Genomic DNA, 26,484 nt, shown 5'->3' on the forward strand with positions numbered 1-26,484 from the left:
AGTTAATTTTTTATGATGAAAAGTATGGAAAAACATGATGAAAAAATGGAATGAGCATCTTATTGAAAACAAGTAATTAGATATGGAGATTAAATAATTTGAAAAGTGATTAAAGAAATGAAGATTGTAGACATTTCTCTGACCATCTTCAATTTAGAATACAAATTATATTACAATCCTGTAACACTTTATTAACTTGTATGCCTTAACTTATTTATAATTTATATTTCATTTTTATTTTAAAATTACTTTATTTTAGACTCAGACAAAGTACATGTAATAAAATTAGTCTATTAAAGAAAAAGGGACCGCAAACGGAGACTTGGCACAAAAGAAGTGAAGTTGAGCACTTGAGCTACATCCAAGTGACTAGGTTACAAATATCCCCCGACTGCACCCATTCCAAAACTCCATCGTCACCCCCTTCTTCCCTCTCTTCACTTTTAACACTTGGCAACCACATTGTTCCAAACTCACAATCCCTAAGCTTGACACACACAAACACAATCTTAAAGCTCAACACCAGACCCTAATCCTTCAAATGGGCTGCTGTGAAAGCACCCCCATCTCAACCCATCCCACCAAGCCCACCACCACTCCTCCACCACCACCACCACAACCCAAACCAGCCCTCATTACCCACCCTCAACCTCAGCCTGAAGAAGAAGAAACAGTCAAAGAAGTCCTCTCTGAAACACCCATCTCCAAACCCCCACCACCGCCACCTCAAATCACTAACCCTAACCCAAGGCCTGATGTTAAGCCCAAGAAAATCGAGCCCATTGGTGTAACTAAGCCCACTGAGCAAGAAATCAGCTTAGTGTCTGAAATCTCGGAGGCGTCTGAGTTTTGTAGCTTCTCCGGCAGCTTTTCGACTACTACTGTTAACGAGAAGGACGATGGTGAGGTTACTCAGCGAGTGGGCCCACGTTCTCCGGCGAAGACGCCGAGAAAATGCACTTACTCCGGCGAGGTGAAGAGAGAGAGGGGCCCCACTAGATCTAAAAGAGGTGGTCACAGTCAGGTCGTGAGGTCTTCTAGGCCAGTTGCTCAAGGGAGGGCCAATACGACGCCGCATCGCAGGAATGTGGGGCTTACTAGCGGTGCTGTAAAGAGAGATTCCGGTGAGCTTTCTCTGAGGAGGTCGAGGTCACCGGCGCCACGTGGAGAGAAGGGTGGACCAGGTGGGAGGACTGTGGGACAGAGAGGTGTAACGGGCGGTGGGGTGACTGGTCAAGCCGGTGGCAAGTCACCGGTCAGGAAAGTTGACGAAAGTCAAAGGAAGGTGGAGAAGCAGGACGACGCCGTTTTGGGGGAGAATGGGAGTGAGTCGCTTGAGAATCCTCTTGTCTCACTCGAGTGTTTTATTTTCTTGTAAGGAGTCAAACGGTGTCGTTTCTAATAGTCAGTCTCGAAGAAAAATGTTGTCTTTTGTAATGCCTACTCTTCTAACTTATCCGTCACCAAATTTTACAGATAACGAGTATTTTGTAAGTATCTAAGACTGTTGTTCATAGACTCCATGGATCAAAATTGAATTTGGACAATTCTGTTGTCTTCTCTAAGTATGGTGTCATATCTTTTGTAACTACATACTCAACTAGTCTATCTACTTTCACAGAATTTTATTTTCAAATTGTCTGAGACGAGATATATTGTTTAGTTGAAAAGTGGGTAAAAATAACTAAAAAATGTAGTGCTAAAAATCAAAATGTAGGAGTGGGATCTAATCTACACATGGAGACAATAAAAATAACTCAAAAATGTAGTGCTAAAAAACGAAATGTAGGAGTAGTTGATTTGGAAGAAGTTGGATTCGTTGGAGTATGATTTGGTTGTTGCTCCTTTGTGAAGCAAAAAGATGTAAGAAAGTGAGAATAACGGGGGGTATTGGGGTTAGGAAAGCTTGGTTTGAGATTGCCAAAACTTTATTGGGATAGGAGCCCAGCAAAATGTACTTTCGTGCAAGCCTGCTTGCCTTTGTGTGCAACGGTTGCTAAAGTGAGAGATTGGGTTTCTGGAGAAAAGATAGACTTGTGGGGCGAATGACAAAAATAGCAAAAAAGTTATTGATACGCTAAAATAACATGAATATGCTACAGTAGTAATGAATTTTTGAAATAATTTTCGTAGCATAATATAAATGCTCATTTGATTTTGAAGATGAGATGGTTATGTATTTAGATTTTTATAGAAACTGGCAGAAGGTATTACGTGCGTCCAATTCTTGAAGTCTCGTATATTTAGTTGCTTTTGTTCTGCTTCATGCCTTCGTCACATTCATTTGAAAACGCGATTTAACGACCTTCTGAGCAGGAGGGGGACATATTTTTGATGGTATACATACATAATAATTATTGGTACATGATAGATTTAGTTTCTGTCTTCTTTCTCTCTCAAGAATGGGAGAGCAGTTCTTGTGTATATGTATCTGTGTGTATCTGTTATGTGTTTGGATGATTTTTTTTATATCTTCTTTTTGCTGAGTCATTCTTTTCCTTCTTTTACTGCCACTTCAACAGCTCTAGTGTAGTAGAGTAGGTGATTAATCAGTTTTGTGTTACAGGCATACATGTGAGTCAAAAGGAGTAGGGACAGGTGTTCCTACGGATGTGAGACACGTGTGTCTCTGTTGTAGGCTAAGCAGGCATGGTAGGGATCGCAGGGTAGGCTGGGTTCCAAGGAGAGACGGCCTGAGACCCTACGGTCTTAAGTGTCTTACGGTCCTGATGTCTTGGGGCCTGTTTGGGACGGCGCTTGGATGAGACCTACGGTCTTTTGGGATTGGCTGATTTTCGGTCCATCATATGTCCCCTTGTGGTAAAGGAGCCTTCTTTTGGAGGCTTACATTAGGTCTAGTGAAAAGTGTACAGGCGTTTTTCTGTGGTGGTTTTCTTGCATTTTGTTTGGTCCGTTCACTTTTGTTTTAACAGATATTCTCGTCTAATTAGTGTTTAAGAACGTTTTAAGGGGTAATCTTTCCTTTTATTATAATTTTTTGTGAAATTTCATGTCGGCTGGACTGTTTTGTTTAAGTAAGATGTGAACCTGGATGTTGTAATCGATGATATTGGGGTTGTATGAAGTTTAACTATTTTTTTATTGGTTTTCGTAATTTGTGGGTATTGGTATTCATATGGTTAGCCTTGGCTTGGGAGAGCAAAAAAGCTTCAATTTTAAGTGTCATTATGGCGAGATTTGATGTTTATGTTTTTGATTTGACGTTTGTTGTTGAAGAACGTTAGCCAGAAAGTATAGCACGAGAATAACTTTTCAAAGGATTGTAGATGTGTAATAAATTTTATCTAAACAGTCCTTTTTTTTTCCTAGACAATGAAGAAGTGTAACATTTCTTGTATTATGTACAAGCATATTGGTATTGGTGAACAATGGTAGCCTTTGTGCTGGGTAACGAAGTTGGTCGTGGGGCTGCGTTTGTCTCGCGCCTCCCTGGTTCATGCTAGTAGCATCGATAATGTTGCTTGTCCAGATGTATGGGGATTTGAGAGCTTTCTAGGACTCCTAATACAGGACTCCTAGGGTCGGAAGCTGATGGATCATGTATATTTAGGTAAATATGGAGTCGAACGTTGTAGAACTATTGGAATTTTGTGCGTAAGTTGTAGGTTTTTTTAAAAACTTCGTGAATTGCGAAGGGTGTGCGAGGTTGCCTCCTGTATGTTTCTTTTTTATGTTTTTATGAATTCGATGGAAGGTAGGTTGATAAGCATGTGTTCTTATTCTAATGAACTTTATGATTTTGTAAAAATTGTGAATGTAGTTCTATGACTTGTTTACGGGCGCTTTGATGTTTTCATGTGAGTAGGTGTGCCGCGAACGAAGGAGAGGTAATCTTTTAGGTTACTTTGGAAGCTAGGGCAACATGTAGTGAGAGGTACATGGTTTGTTACGGGGCCGTAGATACTGTAGGGTTGTATATGTCGGTTTTTTGGCAGAGAAGTGGGGTTGTAGCGTTGTACGACTACCTGTTGGCCTTTTGGCAATGGAGTCATAGAAAGGGTGTGGCTATGTATGCTGGCTTTTTGCTGTGAGACTATAGCGATTGTAGGGCTACGTATGATGGCCATGTGGCAGAGGAGCCATAGCGAATAAATGGGCCATGTATGCATAAGGTGGCTTTTCGCCGTAAGGATGTAGCTATCACAGGGCTACTTATGTTGGCCATTTGGCGTGGCTGTTTGGTGAAACCCAAGGGTTTGTGTGGGTTGTAGTGAACCTTAGGACCGTAGCAAAAATGGGCTACGCATGTTGGCCATTTGGTCAAACTCGTAGGATTGTGTGGGTCGTAGTGGACCTTATGGCTATAGAGAAAGTGGAGTGGCATATATGGGCGAGTCACTCAATGCGACAGAAAACATAGATTAAGTGATGGATATTTTACAAGTAGAGGTGTTAGGTATATAGAAAGTTGCTAATCACCTAATATATACTTCGGGGGCATGAAGGCGCCTTCATTGATGGAAGCGGCCAAGGTTGGAGATATGTCAAGTGTCGGGGACAGGGTCTGTTCGAAGTTTTTGTGTGTTCCTTCCATGTGATGGGTATGATATTATGTCTTTGGATCGTAAACGCACAATGGCCCTTTGTTGTTATTTAGGCAGCCTATCATCGTGATTCAGGCTGTTTGGTATGGATTTTATGTTTTTCATATGTATGTAGGCTGTCTGCTGTTGGGTCGTAGCGATTGTAGGGCTACGTATGATGGCCTTGTGGCAGAGTAGCCATAGCGAGCGAATGTGCGATGTATGTAGACTCTCTGCTGTTGGGCCGTAGCGATTGTAGGGCTACGTATAATGGCCTTGTGGTAGAGTATCCATAGCGAGCGTGTAGAGTTGTAGCTATTGTAGGACCGTAGCTGTTGTAGGGCTGCATACGTAGGCCTTTTGGCGAATGAGCCTTATGTGTAAGGGGGCTCCTCGCCGTTGGACCGTAGCTATTGTAGGGCTACTTATGTTGGCCTCACGCATAAGGTGGCTCTTAGATGTAGAGTTGTAGCTATTTTAGGACCGTAGCTATTGTAGGGCTACATACGTAGGCTTTTTTGGCGAATGAGCCTTATGTGTAAGGGGGCTCCTCGCTGTTGGGCCGTAGCTATTGTAGGGCTACTTATGTTGGCCTCACGTATAAGGTGGCTCTTAGATGTAGAGTCGTAGCTATTGTAGGGCCGTAGCTATTGTAGGGCTACTTATGTTGGCCATTTGGCGAATAAGCCCTGTGTGTAAGGGGGCTCTTCGCAGTTGGGCCGTAGCTATTGTAGGGCTACTTATGTTGGCCATTTGGCGAATAAGCCCTGAGTTGTAAGGGGGCTCTTCGCAGTTGGAACGTAGCTATTGTAGGGCTACTTATGTTGGCCATTTGGCGAATAAGCCCTGAGTTGTAAGGGGGCTCTTCGTAGTTGGGCCGTAGCTATTGTAGGGCTACGTATGATGGCCTTGTTTTATTCTGTGTTAGATAACGCTTAAGGAAAAGGTGAGATATATGAGGTGGTAGAATAAATTTACATACAGATGTGTTATTTGTATACTAACTGAAAGTCGCTGTATACCTATCTGCAATCAACCTTGAGATCGTGAGCTAGGCGGAGGCCGGCTAGAAGGGCTTCGTATTCAGAGCAATTGTTAGCGGCGGGGAAGCTGAATCTATTGGATTGCTGAATTTGAAAGCACTCTTCAGTGGTCGGAGGACCTGGACCTTGCTCTTCGTCCATGTCGGGGACTGCGGTTGCCAAATGGGCAGTGGTGGGAGTTTGCTGAGACTCGAGACCTAGAGGAAGAACGGTTTGACCGATGAAGGTGGTTATCTGGGCAGCCAAATTATCCACCTGCTCTTATAGATGTCGTTGTTGAGCTTCATATTGGTCGAAGCGATCGAAATTCGGGGAGTGAGATGGTGAGGGAGTGATGCTATACGGGTGGTGAGAAGACTGAGATGGTGAAGGTGGTGAAGGTGCTATACAGGAGTGATGCTATACAGGTGCTCGATTCTTCGCTCACCTTTCTTCGTTTAGGGTTTTCTTCCTGGTCGTTGTGGTATGGCGATGAAAATCACGGATTTCTCTTTCTTTTCGATCCCCGGCGGCGGCGTCAATTGATAGATTTAGTTTCTGTCTTCTTTCTCTCTCTAGAATGGGAGAGCAGTTCTTGTGTATATGTATCTGTGTGTATCTGTTATGTGTTTGGATGATTCTTTCTATATCTTCTTTTTGCTGAGTCATTCCTTTTTTCCTTCTTTTACTGCCACTTCAACACCTCTAGTGTAGCAGAGTAGGTGATTAATCAGTTTTGTGATACAGGCATACAGGTGAGTCAAAAGGGGTAGGGACAGGTGTTCCTACGGATGTGAGACACGTGAGTCTCTGTTGGAGGCTAAGCAGGCATGGTAGGAATCGCAGGGTAGGTTGGGTTCCAAGGAGAGACGGCCTCAGACCCTACGGTCTTAGGTATCTTACGGTCCTAATGTCTTGAGGCCTGTTTGGGACGGCGCTTGGATGAGACCTACGGTCTCTTGGTATTGGCTTATTCTCGGTCCATCAGTACATATTCGATTTTTAACGTCTATCAATTTTTTTAAAAATATTTCTTGATGAGGATGGCGCATGAAGCAAAAAATAATAGATGTGAGACTAAATAGAGCTATAACACGAGCATAATTTTCTAGTTGAATCGAATAAATCAAAAAATCACTAATCAACAGTAGAAACTCGAATTTCTTAGTAGAATGTAATAAATTTAAAAATAATCAACTCAGACCCAGAATATTTGATAAATTTTTAATTGAAACATTCTCAACTAATGCAAAAAATTCCGAAAACACTCGATAAGTAGAGAAAGGGAAAATGTCACTTACATGTGGACTAATTGAATCTAAGGAAAAAAGTCCCATCGGAGATGCCCTATTGAAAAATAACATCAGAAAATGTGAGATTTAATATGGGAGTAATAAATATTTTGTCAAAAAAAAGACAATGGAGTAATAAAATTAAGGAAGCTTTTCTGAAATACCTATATTATTTAATTTATTTTCAAAAATATGGTCAAACACTCAAACCGATGCAATATCATGCTTATCTGCAAACCGAAGAATTTTTTGTGATAGGTAAATAAGTTTCAAGAAAATAATTTTGAATATATATTTTCCAAAAATATTAAATTATTTTTGACAAATAAATGAAGACTTAGAAATGAATTCTCTTGCTTTGGTATCATCTAGAAACATGACTTCTAATTACAAATTACTTGCTATAATTTCCTAAACAGAAACCTTTAATTTAAACATACTAACCAAATCAATACCCTTTATTAATAAGCGAAAGCAGGTTTCGGTGGAACATCGGTACCAAAGTACCAAAATTTGTTTACTTTCATATTGGTTAGGATTTTATAGTCATTATTATATTATTATCAAAAGACTTCTATATTGAATAAAATTTTATTATTAAAGACCTCAATATTCATTAGGACAGTGAAAGACTTCTGTATTGATTAGAATTTTATTATTAAAAACTTCAATATTGATTAGGACAATGTTATATAAATTTTTTATTTAATAACAATAATCATTATAGAATTATAAAAAGATTTTCATATTATTAGGATTTTATACTTATTATTATACATTTTTAGGATTTTATAATTATTATCATACAATTATGAAAAAAATTCTATATTGATTCGGATTTTATTATTAAAAATTTCAATATTGGTTAAGATTATTATACAATTATAAAAAGACTTATATGGTGTTCAGGATTTTGTAATATAACATTTATCCTATCCGCACAGTTAAATCGCCAACAATTTAACTTATGAAACAGTTATAAAATTCATATCAAAATTTGGCTATCATCATATTATTTTTTATTTAACGATTATCACTATTATCAAAAACTTCTATATTTGACAGGATTTTGTATTATAACAATTATCTGACTAATAAAAATATATTACCAACAAAACTATTTTTTTAATTTTTTAAAACTCAAATAATTTAATATATGGAACAACTCTATAAATCTTTTATCATGCTTCAGAGTTCAAATAAATAAGGAGTTTATATTGACATTAATATAATATCCTATCAATAGAATAATAATGTCAACGAAATTATTCGTTTTAATTTTTAAAACTCATACAATTTAATTTATGAAATAAATTTATAAAACTTCTATCATATTTCAGAATTAAAATAAACAAGATTCAATATTGATACCAAAGTACCAAAAAAACTTGGTCATATATTGTTTAATAATAATTATTATTATCATTCAGTGTTTTTCAGAAAATTACGATAAAGACGAATAAGGCGGTGGTAACACTGACAAACTCATACAATTTAATTTACGAAACAAATCTATAAATTTTTTTATCATATTTTAGAATTAAAATAAACGAGATTCAATATTGATATCAAAGTACGAAAAAACTTGGTCATATTTTTTTAATAATAATTATTATTATCATTCAGTGTTTTTCAGAAGATTGCGATAAAAACGAATAAGACGGTGGTAACACTGACTTGACAAATAGAAACTCCAATGAAGTTATTATGCATATTGCAACATATAATAAAATAACCAAAACTCTAGACATACGTCAAAATATTTGATACCAAATTATTTTTGGAAAGTTAATTAATTTTGTCAAACTACAATATCAGTTTATCAAACAACTACAACAACGGTTAGATCTACAAAAACTCCAACTAGAATTATATATAATGTTCGAATATTAAATGAATAAAATAATTGCGACCTAAAATTTTGAATTTTTTTAAGAATTAAGACGCTATAAACGAACTTATACGTGTTGATCTTGAATATTATTTTCACAATTGAAAAATAATCAAACAACATAGTAATTTTCCTAAAATAAAACATATTGTTAGAGTTAAGTTCCATGAAGTCCGCATTTAAGACGCAGTAAGTATCAGTCATAATTTTAAGTTTAATCATAAATAATATCTTTAATTATTCAAAATTTATATATAATTTACCATCTTTAAGTAGTTTTAAATATATAATTATCAATTAATCATTAACATCTTTCAACATAACCAATCATTAAGATCATTATTATACTTATAAGTTATATTTTAGAACATAGATAGTTTTTAGTGATTTATAATATAATTGTTTTATTTTTTGATTGCAACGATTATATTGTAGAACATAACTTGCAAATTGTCAGATGTTTACAAATATTGTAGACTAAAAAAAATTAAAATTGAAACGAGTAGATTATTTTTAAATAATTTTGGACGTCAATACTCTTATATTGTGAACTACATTGAACATGGACCCATATTGTTATGAAATTAATTTAAAGTAGGATCAAATTTTAATATATAGAAAGTCTTATATTAAATAACTATAATTTAAATATCATTTGATAATGATAATTTAAATAGGTATAATAAAAATATAATAATTTAACTAAAAAAGACATTATTCTTCTAATAAATAACAATTTTTAAAATTTTATTTAAACCCGTGCTTAGCACGGGTCATCAACTAGTATATTTTTATTCATATTTTGGCGTTTAATCTTTTTATCTCACACATTGACCCTTTCCCAAATGTACGATATGAACTCCGTCATGGTATACAGATGATTGTGCAATTGTAAATTTGGGATCCTTTTTCAAAACACAGATAAGTATGTGTCATATGCTTACAAGTCGACACTGTTTATACTTTTAACGGTAACTTCTTGTCTTGCAATAAGTTGCGACATAAATATACTACTAACGGATGCACATTCCAATTTCCATACCAAACTTACAGGCTAACATTTTATAATATTGAATAATTTTAACGAGTACGTCAATGTTATTCAAACACACTCGGCGGGCTCGAGTAATCTGGGACAGACATTTGGTAAAACATAATCTGTGATCAATTAGTATGTCTTTAATAGATTAATATTACTTTCCTTTGATATTTTCTATTTAATATTGATAAGTTATCCCAATATTAACCAGGCTAATGTTCTTGCTACTTGTACTGCTGATTCTCGTTATAATTTTAACCCTCAATTGATATCAGCCTGAAAATATGTCTGTAGGCTTGTAGGATTAGTGTAGTTAAGTGTTTGATTACAGCCATACAGGCCCCTGATCTTCATTGCGGAATTTGCGCTAATATAGCTTATGGCACAATTATTACCAAACTATTGCAAAACAACTTTAATCAGTGTGTTCTTGCTACCTATTAACATGGAGGTAAGCGCATACATATGGCATCAAGCTTTCTGATCATTTTCTTGTAATGTTTCTGTGAACTAAAGCTCCTAGCTAGCAGCTAAACCTGTAGATGGAATGGAAATTACACTACATTCATGGAGAGGCCGAGAGACGAGCTCAGGAGGAGGATGGCACGGTGCAGGAGCAGGATGTGCAATGAAAGTTGGGATTTCTTCGCCCGGCATCAACACTGACACGCCTTTGGCATAAATACTCATCTGCAAATGCATAAAATAGTATCAAATTAGTGTATGCAACTACCAAACCTACATAGCATATTCAGCACAAATGAACATCAGCCTCTGAAGTTATCATTGAATAATATACAGAACATCCCTGAATAAGATAAGAACAGATGAAGTGCCACACAACTAGTAACTGAGGTTATCATTTTCATATCATAAATGTTACTCTGCGTTTTTTTAATGATTAAATGTAACTCAAATGAGTTTTGTTCGTCATGCCAAGTTTTGCTACACAATAAATTCTAAAAAAATAAGAACTGGTCAATATATTTCCAGTTCCATTTCTTCAAATCAAAAGGTTGCATCATGTCACACATTAAAATTAATAGTGACCTAAGTTTCCAATTCTTCATACTGTCAAATGTTTATATATGAAATTAGTAAGCAGGCACACAATAACACACTTCTATAGCTTCACGGTTGATAGTTTAAGCAAAAGGGGACTGAATTGAATAGAGTTTCACATTATTTATCAATTTATTACGGCAACTTAATATAATAGCAGAAAATCGTCAGTGCATCCCACTAATCAAAATCAGGTTGATAAAAATTTAAAATTTTAACAGTTGAATCTTCGTGTTATGGTATTCTTAACAAATGTTACCACCGTAAGAATCTTCGTGTTAAAAATTTGACAGTCATGACTTCACCATTGGTTGAACCAGAATCTTCCCTACTACTACAAGCCTAATAGCCACCATCCGTTAGTTCTTATTGTTTTTTTTTTTGCCAGAAGTTCTTAATGTTTTTAAGTGCAAAGATTTGTAGTAAGAGCTAGGAGCAGAAAGGAAAATTTTTATGCATAAACTAGGATTGAATTGAAGCTGTGTGTCTGTCGTTCAGTTCACAACATCCATATTCTTTTTAGCTTTTCAGAATTATCCTAGCATGTCTTTTATGAGACATCAAAGGAACAAGGGGAGGGGTGCTTGTTAGCCTGAAGAAACTAGGATAATCAGACTCAATATTATACTAACCCTGTGTTAAGGCATTAAAAACTATCGTATGAAGTAGTGGGGATGCTTTATATACAATATCAAGTCAATTTAGCTGAGTGAAAGCACGTCAAATCATTAACTTTGCAAATATAATTGATAAATCTGAATGAAGATACTCCTTTTTAACATAATAATTTTGGACAACCTTTAGGCAACATGCATGGTTGGGTCATAAATTATAATGTGAGAGTTAGCAGCGGTGGAGCTGGACTATAAGGAGAAGGGGAGGATCAATATTAATAAGCAAAACATTTAGCAAAAAGTTAGATATGAGTTTGTCTAAAGGGTTGAACCCGTTATATAGAATGTCCCCGTTATAATGGATTCAAAACATGGGCCAAACCGACTCGGGTGCCCAACTTGATTTTGTAAAATATAGTAATTGACCAGAATCCAAGTACATAGCCTGTGGCCACCCTCTGGTGGAGAACATTAACTATTACCATTGTGTTGGCTAAATAACAATTCAGCAGATATCACATATAAAAGAATCAAACTGAATTTTAAGATAATACTCTATCAACATAATCCAACTACTGCAAAAACTTTAAATCCCTTTTACTCATTCTCCATTAAGTCATATATCACTCAAAAAAAAAAAAAAAAAGACTTTGAGTGACCAGGAAGCCAGCTAATCTTTCTTCATCTATGACAACGACTACGAACAATTTCTCAGGGATCAACAATACAGAATCCGGATTTCAAAAATAAAGATGATTCCTCACATAAAACAGGATAATTGAGTAGTTGACACTAACTAAATTAGCAAGAAATTAGGGACATGCCAACATGACAATCCAATAGAGGACCTATTTAAATGGGTGGTTTTAATAAAATAGAATAAATGGGTCCTTGATAGCAACTACATTGTCTACTTGTAGTCTTTATACTTTAGACAGGATCACATGAATAACAAGATATAAAGAAGAACATGTTTCTTAGCTTCAGCTTTGGAAGGGAAAGAGACAAACTTCCACATATTTTCAGGTGATCACCACCATGATCTTCAAGAACAAAAAACAAGCACACAAATACATGTACTCATGTTGATGAATTTATTTCGTTACGACAAAGAAAAATTTATTAGGATAGTCCCAAATAAACAGGCAGAAACATTCTTCTTCAAGACTCGATTTTTAGGACCCCTCTAAAAAGAAAGAAGCTTAGCACTAAAGTTGCATAGATTAGTTACAATAATTGCAAAAGGAAAAAAACACAAAAAGGAAGGCCATGGTAAAGTTAGTTGGTTCACTCATTGCACTCTTTGCAACACAGAAACGGTGATGAATGAAAAATTGAAAATACATGTTGGGGAATTAATTTTGAGGGATAGCAACAAGAAAAGAGTGAAAGATAGAAAAAGAGTAAAGGGGTATTAAATACAAGAGTTTAACACCTTAATGTAGGGGTCACAACTGACAATGCGTTACATAAACTTATAGCCATAGATAAAAATTTGGATACTTCCACACAAAACATCTTCTTCGTAAGTCGATCAACCCGAACATGACCCGAAATTAATCATTTTCGAAACTTTATTTAGCAAATTTATTATTTTGTCATTTTCATCGAATTCAAATAAATTTCCTAACAAAATAAAATTGACACGTTTACGGATACGCCAAACCTCAAATGGAACATAACAGTAAAATGAACACAAGCAGAGCAGATAGAAGACATACTTTAGGAGAAGGGTAATCAAGTTTGATGATCTGAGCCTCGAGATCACGGGGGTTGCGAGTGGAGGAGGAAGAAGATCTGGGACGTAGAAACCTCTCAAAAATGGCCATAACAAGAAACATGAGAATGAGAACAGCAGTAGCCACAAAGCCAAAGGAGAGAGCATTCACAGTGCTATCAAAATTGCTCAAATGCTCCTGTCTTTCCACCACTGCAACTGAACTGAATGGAGCTACACTTGGCGCTACTACTGATAACGCCAGATCCCGTTCCGGCCCTTTCTCCGCCTTGCTCCGTCGTCTTGCGGTGTAGCTGCTGGATGGGTGCCTGCAAAACAACGCCGGAGGGGGGTTTGGACCCCGAGGCGCCTCCGGCGTGAGAGTAAGAGCGGGCTCGAAAGTAGTCGGACGGAAAATGAGCTATCTATCAATGTAGAGGGTGTGTGTATGGTGGTTGCTGTATGTGGTTGCTTGTGTGTTTATGTTTGCTGAATGTATGTGTGTGAAATACGAGTGTGGAGGCAGAAGATAGTGAAGAGAGAAGAAGAAGCCCTTAAACCTCTTATCCTTGGTCTATTTATAGGCCAAGGATTAGGGTTTAAGGGTAGGAAACCTGAATCTTGGCCATACACCTGTATGTCTCGAATCCCTACACGTGTCCTTTGTCAGCTTGTCGTTTCTTGACAGTAGTTGACCGTTCATGTCCTGTCCCTATCACCTGGGGCTTCCATTCGTCGTGTGCTGGTCCGGGAGAGGGATGGATTGGTTGTGTCTGAGTCCGGGATCATCTATTAGGTCCGGATCATCTCCGGGGTCTGGGATCATCTCCGGGGTCCGGGATCATCTCCGGGGTCTGGGATCATCTATTAGGTCCGGATCATCTCCGGGGTCTGGGATCATCTCCGGGGTCCGGGATCATCTCCGGGGTCCGGGATCATCTCCTGGGTCCGGATCATCTCCGGGGTCCGGGGTCATCTCATGGGTCCGGGATCATCTCCGGGTCATGCAGTGCTTGGATCCGGGTTATACCCTATCATTTGCCCCCCACTCCCTTATACAGATTTTCTGTGTGAGGGAGTAGAGTTTTGTTCGGTCCGGGATGTTTGCGGAGAGGGTGAAGTTTTTCTTTTGCCCCCCTGTCCGGGGTGTGTTTTTTGTTCTTGATCACGAGGCTTGATGGACCCGGAGTAGGGGTGGGTTTTTGTTGTTGGCGTAGTCCGGGTTCGAAGAATAGTTGTAGTCTGGTTTGGGAGCCGGAGTTTATGTTGTTTTTCGCTTCTTGCTTTGGACAAGTCTGACTCGGGCTATATTTCTTACAAAACAAGTGCTGGAGTCCGGGACCACAAGTAGGGTCCGGGTTGATGGTTTTTGTTTTTGAAATATGAGATGTACGCATATATTTTCATATTTTCTCCGAAATTCTGATCGTTGCGAGTCCGGTATGAGGGAGTGAGTCCGGACTCCCAACAGGTCCTTGGCTCTGAGTCCGGAGTCAAAAAGGAGGTCCGGATTGATTGTTGGCTTGGAGCATCCTTTTCTTTCTAATTGCATGAAGGGGTCCGGGACCGAAAATTGAGTCCGGGTTTATTATTACTTGGGACGTTGACAAGCAAGGCTTTCCTTTTGACTCTTATTTTTCTTTTTTGGAAGCCACGACCGTTTGATGCCTTGGGAATTGGTTTATTTCACAGCTGTTGCTTTTGCTTTAGTCCACTCAAATCAGGCCACGTATCATTTCACAGTAAAACCTCTGTTTTACTTTTTATTATTTACTTGTACCAAAACTTCAAAATCTTTTTACTAGTGCCCCGAGCGTCTTTTGCTCTTGATCGTAGCCGGAGTTTCCCACAAAATCAACGCCGCTGCTCAACCGGTTTCTCTGCTCGAGTAAGCTCTGCTCTTCCCTCTTTTCTTTACCGTTGTGTCTGGGTTTGTAGTATGTATATATGTACCTTCTTGTGCAATGTTTGGCTTGCGGTCATGCGGTGTTCTTTTTCCACCGATTTTCCCGAGTCAGCCTGTGTAGTTGGGTCTTAACTGAGTCTAGCAGAGTTTGTGTTTCTTGTAGTAGCTTTACTTAAGTTTTCGTTTTTCTGCAAACCGATTTCCGAGTCGGCGCTGAGTTGACTCACCGAGTCGTGCCAGGTTTGAGACGAGTTGTCATCGTTTGTTGTGAGTTCGAGCTCAGTTGGGTTCCGTTTGTTTCACTAACCGATTTTTTGATGTGATGCGGGATGCTTGGGTTTTCGTCGCTGTCTGTGTGTCGCCCTTTTACCGGGTTGTTTGCACCGAGTCACCACCGACTCGCCTGTGTCGTTGCCTGAGTCGTTAGTTTATGTGTATAAGTGCTTCTGTCTAGGATTGGAATTTTGCTTGGGGTGGCTTCTGTTTTCGTCGTTCTGGGTTTTTTGTGGTTTATTCGTACTGATCCGGGTTGGGTGTTGTAAGTTTGAGCTTGGACCGGGGTAGTGAGTCCGGACTCAGCTCGAGGTTCGGGTTTTGGGGACAGAGAGCTCTGCTCTAGGTTTTTGGGTGGTTGCCTTATTTTTGTATCTGGGTAACTTGTTTTCTGATTTTGTGTTGGTATTTTTTGTTGTTTGTCATTTGTGACTCGGTTGTCTGTATGGGTCCGAGTTGGTGTCGGGAGTCCGGACCGGGGAGGTGAATCCGGGATCAGTTTGATGAAGCTGAGGGTCTGTCGGTTTGAATTTCCGAGTTTTGTATTGTAGGTCTGGGTCGGACCGGGATGGCGAGTCCGGACTGGTTGTGTATATGTATTTGTGTATCTGGTTGTTTAGCTTGTGGGTGTTTCGGGTTCCTGAATATGTTGGTTCTGGGTTTTTGATGGGAGTTTTGAAGTTTTGTTTTGAATAGTGGCTTGTAAAAAGAATTTGTATGCTGTTTGTGGTTTCCCGATTTTCTATGGTTTGCTTGTATTAATCTGGGTTGAGCGTTGGGAGTCCGGACTAGGGCATTGGTTCCGGATCGGGGTGTGTATAAGGGAGTCATGTATTTGGCTTTTCGTGTGTATATGCTTGCGGGTCCCCGTGGCTCGAGTTTAAAATTTGGCTTTTGTTTTTCTGGTGTGACTTTGGGGTTTTGCGTGAATACATCCGTGCTCTTGATGTTATGTGGTTTGTTTGTATATTGACTTGTGTTTGTGTCGTGACTTTGAGCTGGACCTGGGCAGTGAATTCGGACTGGGCCTTTTGTTTTGCTTCGTTTTTGTGGGTGTTTGAGTCTAGACCAGGTCTGGGTGGTGAGTCCGGGTGAGGATGATTATTTTGGTTGGGCTCCAAATTTGCGGCTGTTGTTTTTGGTCGTATGTATGGCTGTTTTTTTTTTTTGTTGGGAAGGAGGTTTCACAGATAGGTCTAGATTGGAGGTCCGGATCATAATAAAAGCAACGTAGAAACCAAGTAGGAATAAGCTAGTTTTTTGCGGAGAGTTCTCTGTGTATAAAATTAATCCGGGTTGTTATATGTAGGTGTATGGTCCGGACCAAGGAGTCGGCTAAGAGGGGGTGATCCGAGTCCTCCAACCATGCCCCGGGCTGCTGTTTTGTCAAAGAGGTTTTCTGTGAAGGAGGTTTCAAATAGACAGGTGTTGTTCACTCCGGACGGTTGTTGGACAGATAGTAATTATCACTTTGTGAAGAAGGCTCCGGATGTACCCGACACCCGATACTTTCGGGATTTGAGTAGCTTGTATCGTGATAGGCATCCGGATGGGGATCCTGGTCCTTATGATAAGGAGAAGGTTGATTGTAGATTTGCAGAGTTTGCTATGGCCCGAGACTCCTATCCTCTGAAGGAGAGTCTCACTTCCTTGCCTAAGGAGGAGATGGACACCGTGGTGAGGTCTGCTTTCCAGCTAGGTCCGGAGATAGAGTGGAGGTGGCCTGAACCAGGGGAAAGAATTTATCATAGACCAGCTGATGGGTTCGTTCCTGTTTGGTTAGAACATCTTAGGTCCGGGTGGAACCCCCGGTGGCATCTCTTCTTCAAACACTTATGCAAATATGTGTATAAGTGTTCACCAATGCAGATAACCCCGAATGGAATCAAGTGGATGACTTGGTTCTTAGCCACCTGTAACAAGGTGAAGATTCAGCCTACCTTTAAGTTGTTTCACCAGGTCTTTCTCCTAGTTAAGTCCACCCAGGAACCTTTGTATGAGGTGAGATTCCGGGCTAAGGAGTGTGGGTACGGTCCGGGTCTTGCGAGACCGATGATTATGCTTTCTTCGTTGAAGCATTGGAATCACGAGATAATTCTTTTGAAGGGTCTTGATCTGGGGTTTATGCCTTATATTGCGACTGAGGGGGTAGAGACGGACTTCTTTCCACCCATTTTAAGAGGCGATGCTTTGCAACAGGTCTTTGATTTCTGCAATTTCTTTGGGCAACAGTTCACCCGGGATACTTTCATGCAGCATCTCAAATTACATAAGTGGGGGTGTAAGTCCGAGTTTGTAGTTGCTTTGTGTCTAATCTTCTTATGTGGTTGCTTCTTTATACTTTTCTATTGCATTTGTAGTTGTAGTTGTAGTTGTTTCTTTTCTGGTCTTCTTATACAGGTGTGGGACTGCTCTGTCCATGATTTCTGATTTTTCTTGTTTTTTGTTTCAGGCTTGCCTTATTTTCGCAGGAGGCTTTGGAAGATGTCTTCCAGTACATTGGCTGTAGCTTTGAAAAACTTGGGTTCCTCCCACATGACAAAGAAGAAGTCTGGATTGGTTGCGGGGTCTAGGTCTTCTGCCCGTGAGATGGGGTCTGAGTCTAGTATACCGAGGGTGAATCCGGGGACAGTTGCAATCATTGATGTGGAGATGGGCGGCCCGGAGCCGGCCAAGAAAGTTGACAAGAAGAGAAAGAAGCCGGAAAAGAAGCATGTGTCCAAGGGTTCCACTTCTGGTTGTGGGAAATCAATCATGGAGGAGTTGGACTTGGATGATGAGGAGGATGGTCTCCGGGTTGGGGATCATTCTATGAAAGAGGTGGTGAAGATCATGTCTGAGATGCCTTCGGATTCGGACTGGACTGAGATGGGGGAATCCGGAACGGTGGGAATGTACAGGAAAGCTGCTGCGGTTTGGGGTCAGGTGAGTGTATCAACTTTAGTTGTTTAACTATTCTCTTTTGTTTTGTTGCTGAAATGTGCGATTTGAATTTTTCAGATGGGCATTGCAATCGCTGGGATGGTTGCCTTGAGCTCAAACCAACTGAGGGAGGAGAAGGCGGCTTCGGACGACAAGGATGTCCGGATCACAACTTTGGACACGGATCTGAAATTGGCCAAGTCCTCAGTTGACGATTTGGGCGAGAAGTTGAAGGCAGCTGAGACTCGGGTTTCCGAGTTTGAGACCGAGATCGAGAGTCTGAAGCGGCAGCTCGCTGAGAGGAAGGAGCCTGCCGTGGTGATTTCTGAGTTCAAGGAGTCTAAGGAGTATGACTGTGCCTTGGCCGATGCTGGGGCGGCCGAGATCTTACGTTGTTGGACTGTTGCTGAGAGGCATATCAAGTCTGACCCGGAGGCAAGCTTTGATAGCTTTTGTGGCTTGTATGTTCAGGCTAAGGGCGACCTCGAAAAGGGTCTTGGGGAGCCGGAAGCATATGATGGGCCTACTCCTAGCTTTCTTCCCAAGGAGTTGGACCGAGATGTCGGTCTGGATCATTTTGTCGTTCAGGATTAGACCGCCAGATAGTTCTATCTTTTGCTTTGTCTGGGTTAAGCGCATTCTCTCTTTTGTAAACCTGAACTTGTTTTCTTTGTAGTCTTGAACTTGTCTGTCTTGGCCTGAACTTGTTACTTGGGCGTAATCCTGATGACCTTTTGCTTCATTAGTTGTTGTTTGCTTTCTTGATTGCTGTTTTTGTTTGATTATAGCTATTGCGTTTCCGGTTCGGGCTTTTTTTTTCTTTTTTGTCATACGATCTGGATAGCTTGGCAGGTTGGCAGTGATAATGCAGGGTCCGGGTTATCCAATCTCTTTTGAAAGAGTTTTTGCGCCTTAGATGTGTGAAGCGAGTCCGGATCATGCAAGACCTCTTTTCTCCTGCTCCTCTTGCCTTGGAATATTTTTCCAAGTAATAATTGGGAAGTAACTCGATTTGGCTGTTGAATAAATCTTTGCCTTAGGTGGATAGCTGGGTCCGGTATTGGTCACTTGTAGAATGGTAATTGTAAGTACAATATAGTATTATACTCTGGATCGGTTGCTTGGCTTGAGAAAATATTTCAAGTAGTACATAAATGGTTGAGTCCGGATTGGTTTCTTGAAGAATTCTTGCCTTTAAAAAATATTTCAAGTAGCACATAAATGGTTGAGTCCGGATTGGTTGCTTATATCCGGATTGGTTGCTTGGAGAATTCTCTCCTTGAAAAAATAATTCAAGTAATAAATACATGATTGAATCCGGATTGGTTGCTTATATCCGGGTTGGTTGCTTGGAGAATCCTCTCCTTGAAAAAATAATTCAAGTAATGAATATATGATTGAATCCGGATTGGTTGTTTATATCCGGATTGGTTGCTTGCCTTGAAAATATATTTCTAGTAATAAATAAATGGCTGGATCCGGATTGGTTGCTTGTCTTGAAAAAAAATAATTCAAGTAATGAATACATGATTGAATCCGGATTGGTTGCTTATATCCGGGTTGGTTGCTTGGAGAATTCTCTCCTTGAAAAAATAATTCAAGTAATGAATACATGATTGAATCCGGATTGGTTGCTTATATCCGGGTTGGTTGCTTGGAGAATTCTCGGTTTGAAAATTTATGATTGCTTTTTTGGTGAAAGTGTATGTGTGCAATATGGGTAGTAACAGAATGACACAAATAGTATAGACAGACAGTCAACTTACTACTTGGGGGAATGCTTGAAATGGCTATGTGCCAAGAAAAATAAGATGCTACCAGACAAAGTGCTTAATTTACTATAGACAAATTTTGTACTTCTTGTGTGTGGGGTTTGCTAACGTGCACACAACAAAATAGCCATGGTTGAGATGGTGTTTTAAAGGTTGGAGTTTGTTGAAGCTTACAGAGATGAAATGGGACTCCCTTGTCGGGAGCTTGTTGATGGAGATGAGTCCAGTGGCACCGAGACCACAGGACGGAGTATACACCACCCCTCCTTCTAGCGCCAAATGATAACGCCAGATCCCGTTCCGGCCCTTTCTCCGCCTTGCTCCGTCGTCTTGCGGTGTAGCTGCTGGATGGGTGCCTGCAAAACAACGCCGGAGGGGGGTTTGGACCCCGAGGCGCCTCCGGCGTGAGAGTAAGAGCGGGCTCGAAAGTAGTCGGACGGAAAATGAGCTATCTATCAATGTAGAGGGTGTGTGTATGGTGGTTGCTGTATGTGGTTGCTTGTGTGTTTATGTTTGCTGAATGTATGTGTGTGAAATACGAGTGTGGAGGCAGAAGATAGTGAAGAGAGAAGAAGAAGCCCTTAAACCTCTTATCCTTGGTCTATTTATAGGCCAAGGATTAGGGTTTAAGGGTAGGAAACCTGAATCTTGGCCATACACCTGTATGTCTCGAATCCCTACACGTGTCCTTTGTCAGCTTGTCGTTTCTTGACAGTAGTTGACCGTTCATGTCCTGTCCCTATCACCTGGGGCTTCCATTCGTCGTGTGCTGGTCCGGGAGAGGGATGGATTGGTTGTGTCTGAGTCCGGGATCATCTATTAGGTCCGGATCATCTCCGGGGTCTGGGATCATCTCCGGGGTCCGGGATCATCTCCGGGGTCTGGGATCATCTATTAGGTCCGGATCATCTCCGGGGTCTGGGATCATCTCCGGGGTCCGGGATCATCTCCGGGGTCCGGGATCATCTCCTGGGTCCGGATCATCTCCGGGGTCCGGGGTCATCTCATGGGTCCGGGATCATCTCCGGGTCATGCAGTGCTTGGATCCGGGTTATACCCTATCAACTACTATGTGTCTATCTCCTCCCATTCACCTCTAGTAAATGTGTATGATTGGGCTCTTTAGTGTCTGTGCATCAGCAGTTGCTAGTTGAAGAGAAGAAGCTAGCTAGGAGAGGAGTGAAAACAGAGGAAGACCCATTAATTATTTCATGCAAGTCATGGGCATGCCAGGATTGCAGAGAGATAATTATGCAGGAGAGGAAAGGACAAGAGGGGACATAGGGCTGTTTAACGAACCGAGCTGTTCGCGAACAAGCTCGAGCTCGGCTCGTTAAGAGCTCGTTCGGCTCGGCTCGTTAAGTTAACGAGCTCGAGCTCGAACACAAAAAATTGTTCGTTAAGTAAACGAGCTCGAGCCGAGCTTTTAGTATGTTCGGCTCGAGCTCGGCTCGAGCTCGGCTCGAGCTCGTTCGGCTCGAGTTCGGCTCGTTAAAGCTCGAAAAAATGTAATATTTTCGGGGTTTTTTTTATAATTTATATATGTTATTGGACTGAGAATTCAACATAATATATATATATATATATATATATATATATATATATATTTTAGTGATGTAAACAAAATTTTAGGAAATAATAATTTTATTTGGTTTTTAACAGGCAAGTAGAAGTTTGACTAGTACCGCTAACTAGTGTTTAATCCTAATTTAGTGTTTCAATATTTTAAAAAATATTTTTTACCGATCCAACTGTATGGATGTTAACATATATACATTTTAGTGATATAAACAAAGTTTCAAAAAAAATTGAAATTATTAGGTTAGCTATTTTAAGAGTCAACTAGCGGTTTGTCCTTATTTTTTTCTGGCTCGGCTCGACTCGACTCGACTCGGCTCGGCTCGTATTTGTTCGCGAACAAGCTCGTGTTCGGCTCGTTAGTTAACGAGCCGAGCTTGAACACAATTTTTGTTCGATTAAAAAGCTCGGCTCGGCTCGGCTCGTCAGAAAAAAAATTAAAGCTCGGCTCGGTTCGGTCAAAACTCGGCTCGGCTCGGTTCGTGAACAGCTCTAAGGGGACAGACGATGGATTCAAGACGGGGGGATCTTTCAAAAAATAAAAAGAAAGAAACGCTTATATCAAAACTAGCTAGTGGAACTCAACTCCTACTGATTTTCATCTGTGCGGGTACATGTGTTTATGAAATAGTATTATATGTACTAGGGAGAGAGAGACGGGAGAGAGGGAGAGAAATAGTATTATATACGAGAGAGAGAGAGAGAGAGAGAGAGAGAGAGAGAGAGATGGTCAGATAGAAAAAGAGGGAGGTGCTTTGGGATGATTGATGAGTATTGAGTAGTATTATTTGAGTATGGAGCGAGGTGGGCTGGTGTTAAAAGAGAGATTCTTGAGGGAAGAATAGTAGAGTAATACACTGGTCAGTATTCGTACAAGTCAGTCTTCTGATTTCTGGATTGGTGCTAGCATTTTAGCAATCTCAAGAAATAATCTATACTTGTTCTGCTTTCTCTATGTTCGTTGCGCCTTATTTATGTATATCTTTCGGACTATTTGGCTCCTGGGCAGCAACAAATTACAACGTGTTTGTCTCTTTGTATTTAGAAATGTCGCTTGTTTTTGACAATCTACTACTCACTTTTTACTCAACTCCAGTGCCCAATAAACCGCACAATACTAATTATAATACCAATCCAATGGCCCAATTCAATTTACCCTTCCCTCGGTTTTTTCCTGATTCCGTCAGTGTTAACAATATTTATCATATTTTCTGATTCCGTCATTTCGAATATATTTGCTGGTCAAAATTACAATCTCCCCTCTGTTAAAGAAGAATGATTTACTGGTCGGAAAATGGAGTGGGAGTGAGATAAAGTAGAAGTTGACCGTGAGGGATTCGGAGGACAAACGTGCAGTGATAAAATCCGTATAAGTAGCTGCCAACAGATACTTGTCTTGTGTCTGCTTTTTCCAATCCCATTTCTGCAGTTCATCAGCACGCTGCCCATTACGTTACTGTATAAACATCACTCACAATACTCGCCCCCAAGAATGTTTTTCTTTTTCTTTTATTTTAATCCTGATTTATTCATTTCTTTTATATTAACGTTTTTTTTAACTCTGCAAAAAATTATAGAAGACCATATAATATAATTACATCGCTCAATGAATTTTATCCGAAATGCACAATATGTTACATAATGAGACACGTTTTTAGATAATTTTTTAAAATTAAATGATACTATAAATGAGAGATTTTGGCATCATATACAGAAGATAAAGCAAAATTTTATTTTTTTTTAAAAAAAAGTTTATGATTGAGGATTCCGGTGATTAGGTTGAAACAACAGTTGACATGAATACTTTTATGATGCAGTAAAATAAGTGAAAAGGGTTGCATCTGCATATGCAGCTAGGAAATAGAGATTGGCCGGTAGAAAACAATATATGAGCGCATGCATGGAAGAAGAGCAGTGAGCAGGAGCAACAAAAGTTTGAGCATCACAGATTCATAGTGGTCGATTGATTGTAAAACTGATGAGGAGGGTGTGATTCTTTTGATGCGTTATCACATGTTTGGGGTCAGAAAAGGAGCCGGTAAGAAGCAGGCCTCAATTTTAACTCAGGACCACACTCTACTCTACTACGTCACGTGAATCCCTCCTGCTTTTTTACACTCTTGCCACGGACCACCTTGAGTTGCAAGATGTCTTGTAAGAGCTTTGAGCTCTTGGTAATCCATATATTGGTTATCTAAAATATAATAAAATAATGGTCACTTAAAATATAAGTAAGTAAAAAGTTGTTTTATTTCAATGGTATTATCTATACATGTTACTTATAATTTAAAAATTAGTATTTATTCAATATTTAAGATAATATATGTGGGAAGAGCCCGAAGAGGTAGAGTTGGAGTAAATATAGGTTATATTATAGGTAATATTGATGATGTGGCATTATACGGGTTGACTTTTTGCTCCCTCAAATAAGGAGATGAGTTTTCTCTCCCCTAAAATTTTTAGGGGATAGATAGTTACGTTGGAGGACTGAATTTTGATCCTAACTTCTAAATCTTGTCCACCTAAACCAAATATCGGTAAGGAAAACTTGCATTGGGGTTGCTCTTAGTTTTATTTTTTTTCCCGATAATAAAATTAGTTTACTCACTTTGTATTTTACAAAAAAGATGATAGTAATTCATGATTTAAAAATTATTCTTATCACATTTTTTTATTAAAATTATTAATTAAGTGTTCGAAATTAAAATTTACAAGATCTCTTTCGGCTGATAACATAGCCAATTCATTCATCTGTTCTGGTAGGCTGTAGTATTCGTTTCGCTTAAAGCTACCGTAACCAAAATGTTTGTTTGATTTTAAAATCTTCGATGTTATGCAATAAGCCTTCAAACTATTGTCATTTAAGCACCTCCAATTTTGTAATTAAATAGGAATCCAAAAATATGATCATAATATATGAAATTATTCAAACTTAAATCGAAATGATGTATCAACATGATGTAGCAAATATATGAAAAACTAGCATAAAAACCCGTGCGAGGCACGGGCCTCTAGTTTGTGTTTCTGTTTTAAATAATATTCATGTGTCGTCATATTATTTCGAGCGTAACTATCACGTTTTATTCATTGACAAAGTATGTAAATATGAAAATGTAATATTTGCAACCTAATAGCATTAATAGTAATAATAAGTATTATATTTTTAAAAAAAATTATGGATCAGAAACTACATTTGAACTGATTTTTCAATATTCAAAGTCGTTAGGATATAGAGGCCACTACCGTACAATCTACATGTTCAAAATTATATTCGAAATTAATATTGAAACTTTTAAATTTTAAATATATTATACATCATTAAAAGTATCTGTAATTAAATTATTTCATCTAATATAACATGATTTTGATTTAAACTTGTTCTTGATATGTGAATTACGATATCCTAAATCATGATTAAATGAAGATGTGTGGTCCGTATTGTTTTATATTTATTTCTTCTTTTTTAAGTTTAAGTTTGCGTAATAATTAAGTGATACATGATGTGGCATATCATCAACACATTCTTTTTTAGCATTGTTGCACACACCTTAAGTAGAAATTGAACTATGTAAAAAGACTCATACCCTATTTTATTATAAAAGTGTCTATTGAATTACTAACCTTATAGTTGTACCCAAAAAAATTCAGACACCTTTGATATGGCTTACCCTTTTAATTTTCATCTCAATTATATGGTATTTCAATGTCTTAGATTTTTATTGTTAATATGTTATAATACTGTCTCGTTATAAAAAATTTATTTTTGTCATTAGTTTTCTAAGGTTGTTGATTAGTACTTTTAATGATTTTCCATTTAATTGTTTTAAACCAGATCTCAAAATAATTTTCTGGAATTTCAAATAGCAAAAAGAGAGTATATATGAGTTAGGCCTCAAGTTCATAAAAACATGAAATATCTAGTTTAATTAGTTGTGTAATTACTTTTTTAGTTTTGTACAAACTCACATTTTTTAAATATTTTTATACTCGTATTTCTTGGGGGTGAGCAATGTAGCATATCATTTTCAATTGTTAAAGATCAGATCAGGTATTCGATATTCTGGATTATGGAAAAACTATCCTTGTTCTAGTCCCGTTTAGTAAGATATTAGTTTTCATCATATCGTGTCGGATTATCCGGCTCAGAATTAATTATATTTTATTAGTTTAATTTGTAAATGATTAATTAATTTAATTGTAGTTTGAATCAATTTATTTAACTGGTATGTTATATATTGATTGATGGCATGTTAAAATTATAGTTTTAAGACTTTAATATATATGACTTATTTCTCTGTGTTATTTTATTTTAACCAAGTAAAATTTATAACTCAATTCTTTTTAGTTGGTCTCATAAACATTTTTTATTATTATTTAGTTGACTTTTGATTAACAATATAGAATTTTTCTAAATTCACCTTCATATCACAAATTAATATATTTCAAATTCATTTATCATCAAAATTACATCATTTAGATATATTTTCTAACACCAAATTTGATGTCTTTGTCATTATTCTTATATTTATAATTTTCTCAAAAAAAAATTTAGTTACACTCCGAATTCTGAATTCATAAGTTTAACATAAAAAATATTCTAAGTAAGAATATTCTTTCAGTTTCATTATTTCGTGTTATTCAAAATATTGTAATCTCTTCATAAATCGCCTTTTATAAAAAATAAATAAATTAATATGACATTATCCATGTTGAAAGTCCATCAATTATTTCTTTCAAAGATGCTAACTAAATCCTTAGTTTTTGTGCTTATTTCTCACATTTATGACTTAAAATTTCTGTAATATTGTATTCGTACTCGTTTAGAGTATTAAGTTGGATTTGAATTCTTTCA

At 38.3% G+C, this 26,484-nt stretch overlaps 3 protein-coding genes across 3 annotated transcripts; 2 read left to right on the forward strand and 1 right to left on the reverse strand.

Annotated features, from left to right (window-relative positions):
• Positions 1-310: 310 nt before the first annotated feature.
• On the forward strand, positions 311-1,565 carry LOC108211833 (uncharacterized). Its single transcript, XM_017383530.2, has one exon. The coding sequence runs from the start codon at positions 542-544 to the stop codon at positions 1,376-1,378; it is 837 nt and encodes a 278-aa protein (XP_017239019.1). The 5' UTR covers positions 311-541; the 3' UTR covers positions 1,379-1,565.
• Positions 1,566-10,176: 8,611 nt separating this feature from the next.
• LOC108212203 (uncharacterized) lies at positions 10,177-21,621 on the reverse strand. The gene is made up of 3 exons (XM_064090818.1): positions 21,119-21,621; positions 13,186-13,429; positions 10,177-10,478 (listed from the first exon to the last, which is right to left on the reverse strand). Exons 1-3 carry the CDS (start codon positions 21,142-21,144, stop codon positions 10,308-10,310), a joined length of 441 nt encoding a protein of 146 aa, XP_063946888.1. The 5' UTR covers positions 21,145-21,621; the 3' UTR covers positions 10,177-10,307.
• On the forward strand, positions 17,819-19,027 carry LOC108211050 (uncharacterized). The gene is made up of 2 exons (XM_017382538.2): positions 17,819-18,285; positions 18,361-19,027. Exons 1-2 carry the CDS (start codon positions 17,845-17,847, stop codon positions 18,874-18,876), a joined length of 957 nt encoding a protein of 318 aa, XP_017238027.2. The 5' UTR covers positions 17,819-17,844; the 3' UTR covers positions 18,877-19,027.
• Positions 21,622-26,484: the final 4,863 nt, after the last annotated feature.

This window comes from Daucus carota, chromosome 3 (genome assembly GCF_001625215.2).
Source record: "Daucus carota subsp. sativus chromosome 3, DH1 v3.0, whole genome shotgun sequence".
NCBI classification, from domain to species: Eukaryota; Viridiplantae; Streptophyta; class Magnoliopsida; order Apiales; family Apiaceae; genus Daucus; species Daucus carota.

Excerpts from the sequence above, each read along its gene's own strand:
- LOC108211833 (XM_017383530.2), top strand. The coding sequence starts at position 542 with ATGGGCTGCTGTGAAAGCACCCCCATCTCAACCCATCCCACCAAGCCC.
- LOC108211050 (XM_017382538.2), top strand. The coding sequence starts at position 17,845 with ATGTCTTCCAGTACATTGGCTGTAGCTTTGAAAAACTTGGGTTCCTCC. Across the intron at positions 18,286-18,360 it reads CTGCTGCGGTTTGGGGTCAG|ATGGGCATTGCAATCGCTGG; the intron begins GTGAGTGTATCA and ends TGAATTTTTCAG.
- LOC108212203 (XM_064090818.1), bottom strand. The coding sequence starts at position 21,144 with ATGGGAGGAGATAGACACATAGTAGT. Across the intron at positions 13,430-21,118 it reads GGAGATAGACACATAGTAGT|AGCGCCAAGTGTAGCTCCAT; the intron begins TGATAGGGTATA and ends GTTATCAGTAGT. Across the intron at positions 10,479-13,185 it reads TTGATTACCCTTCTCCTAAA|ATGAGTATTTATGCCAAAGG; the intron begins GTATGTCTTCTA and ends ATGCATTTGCAG.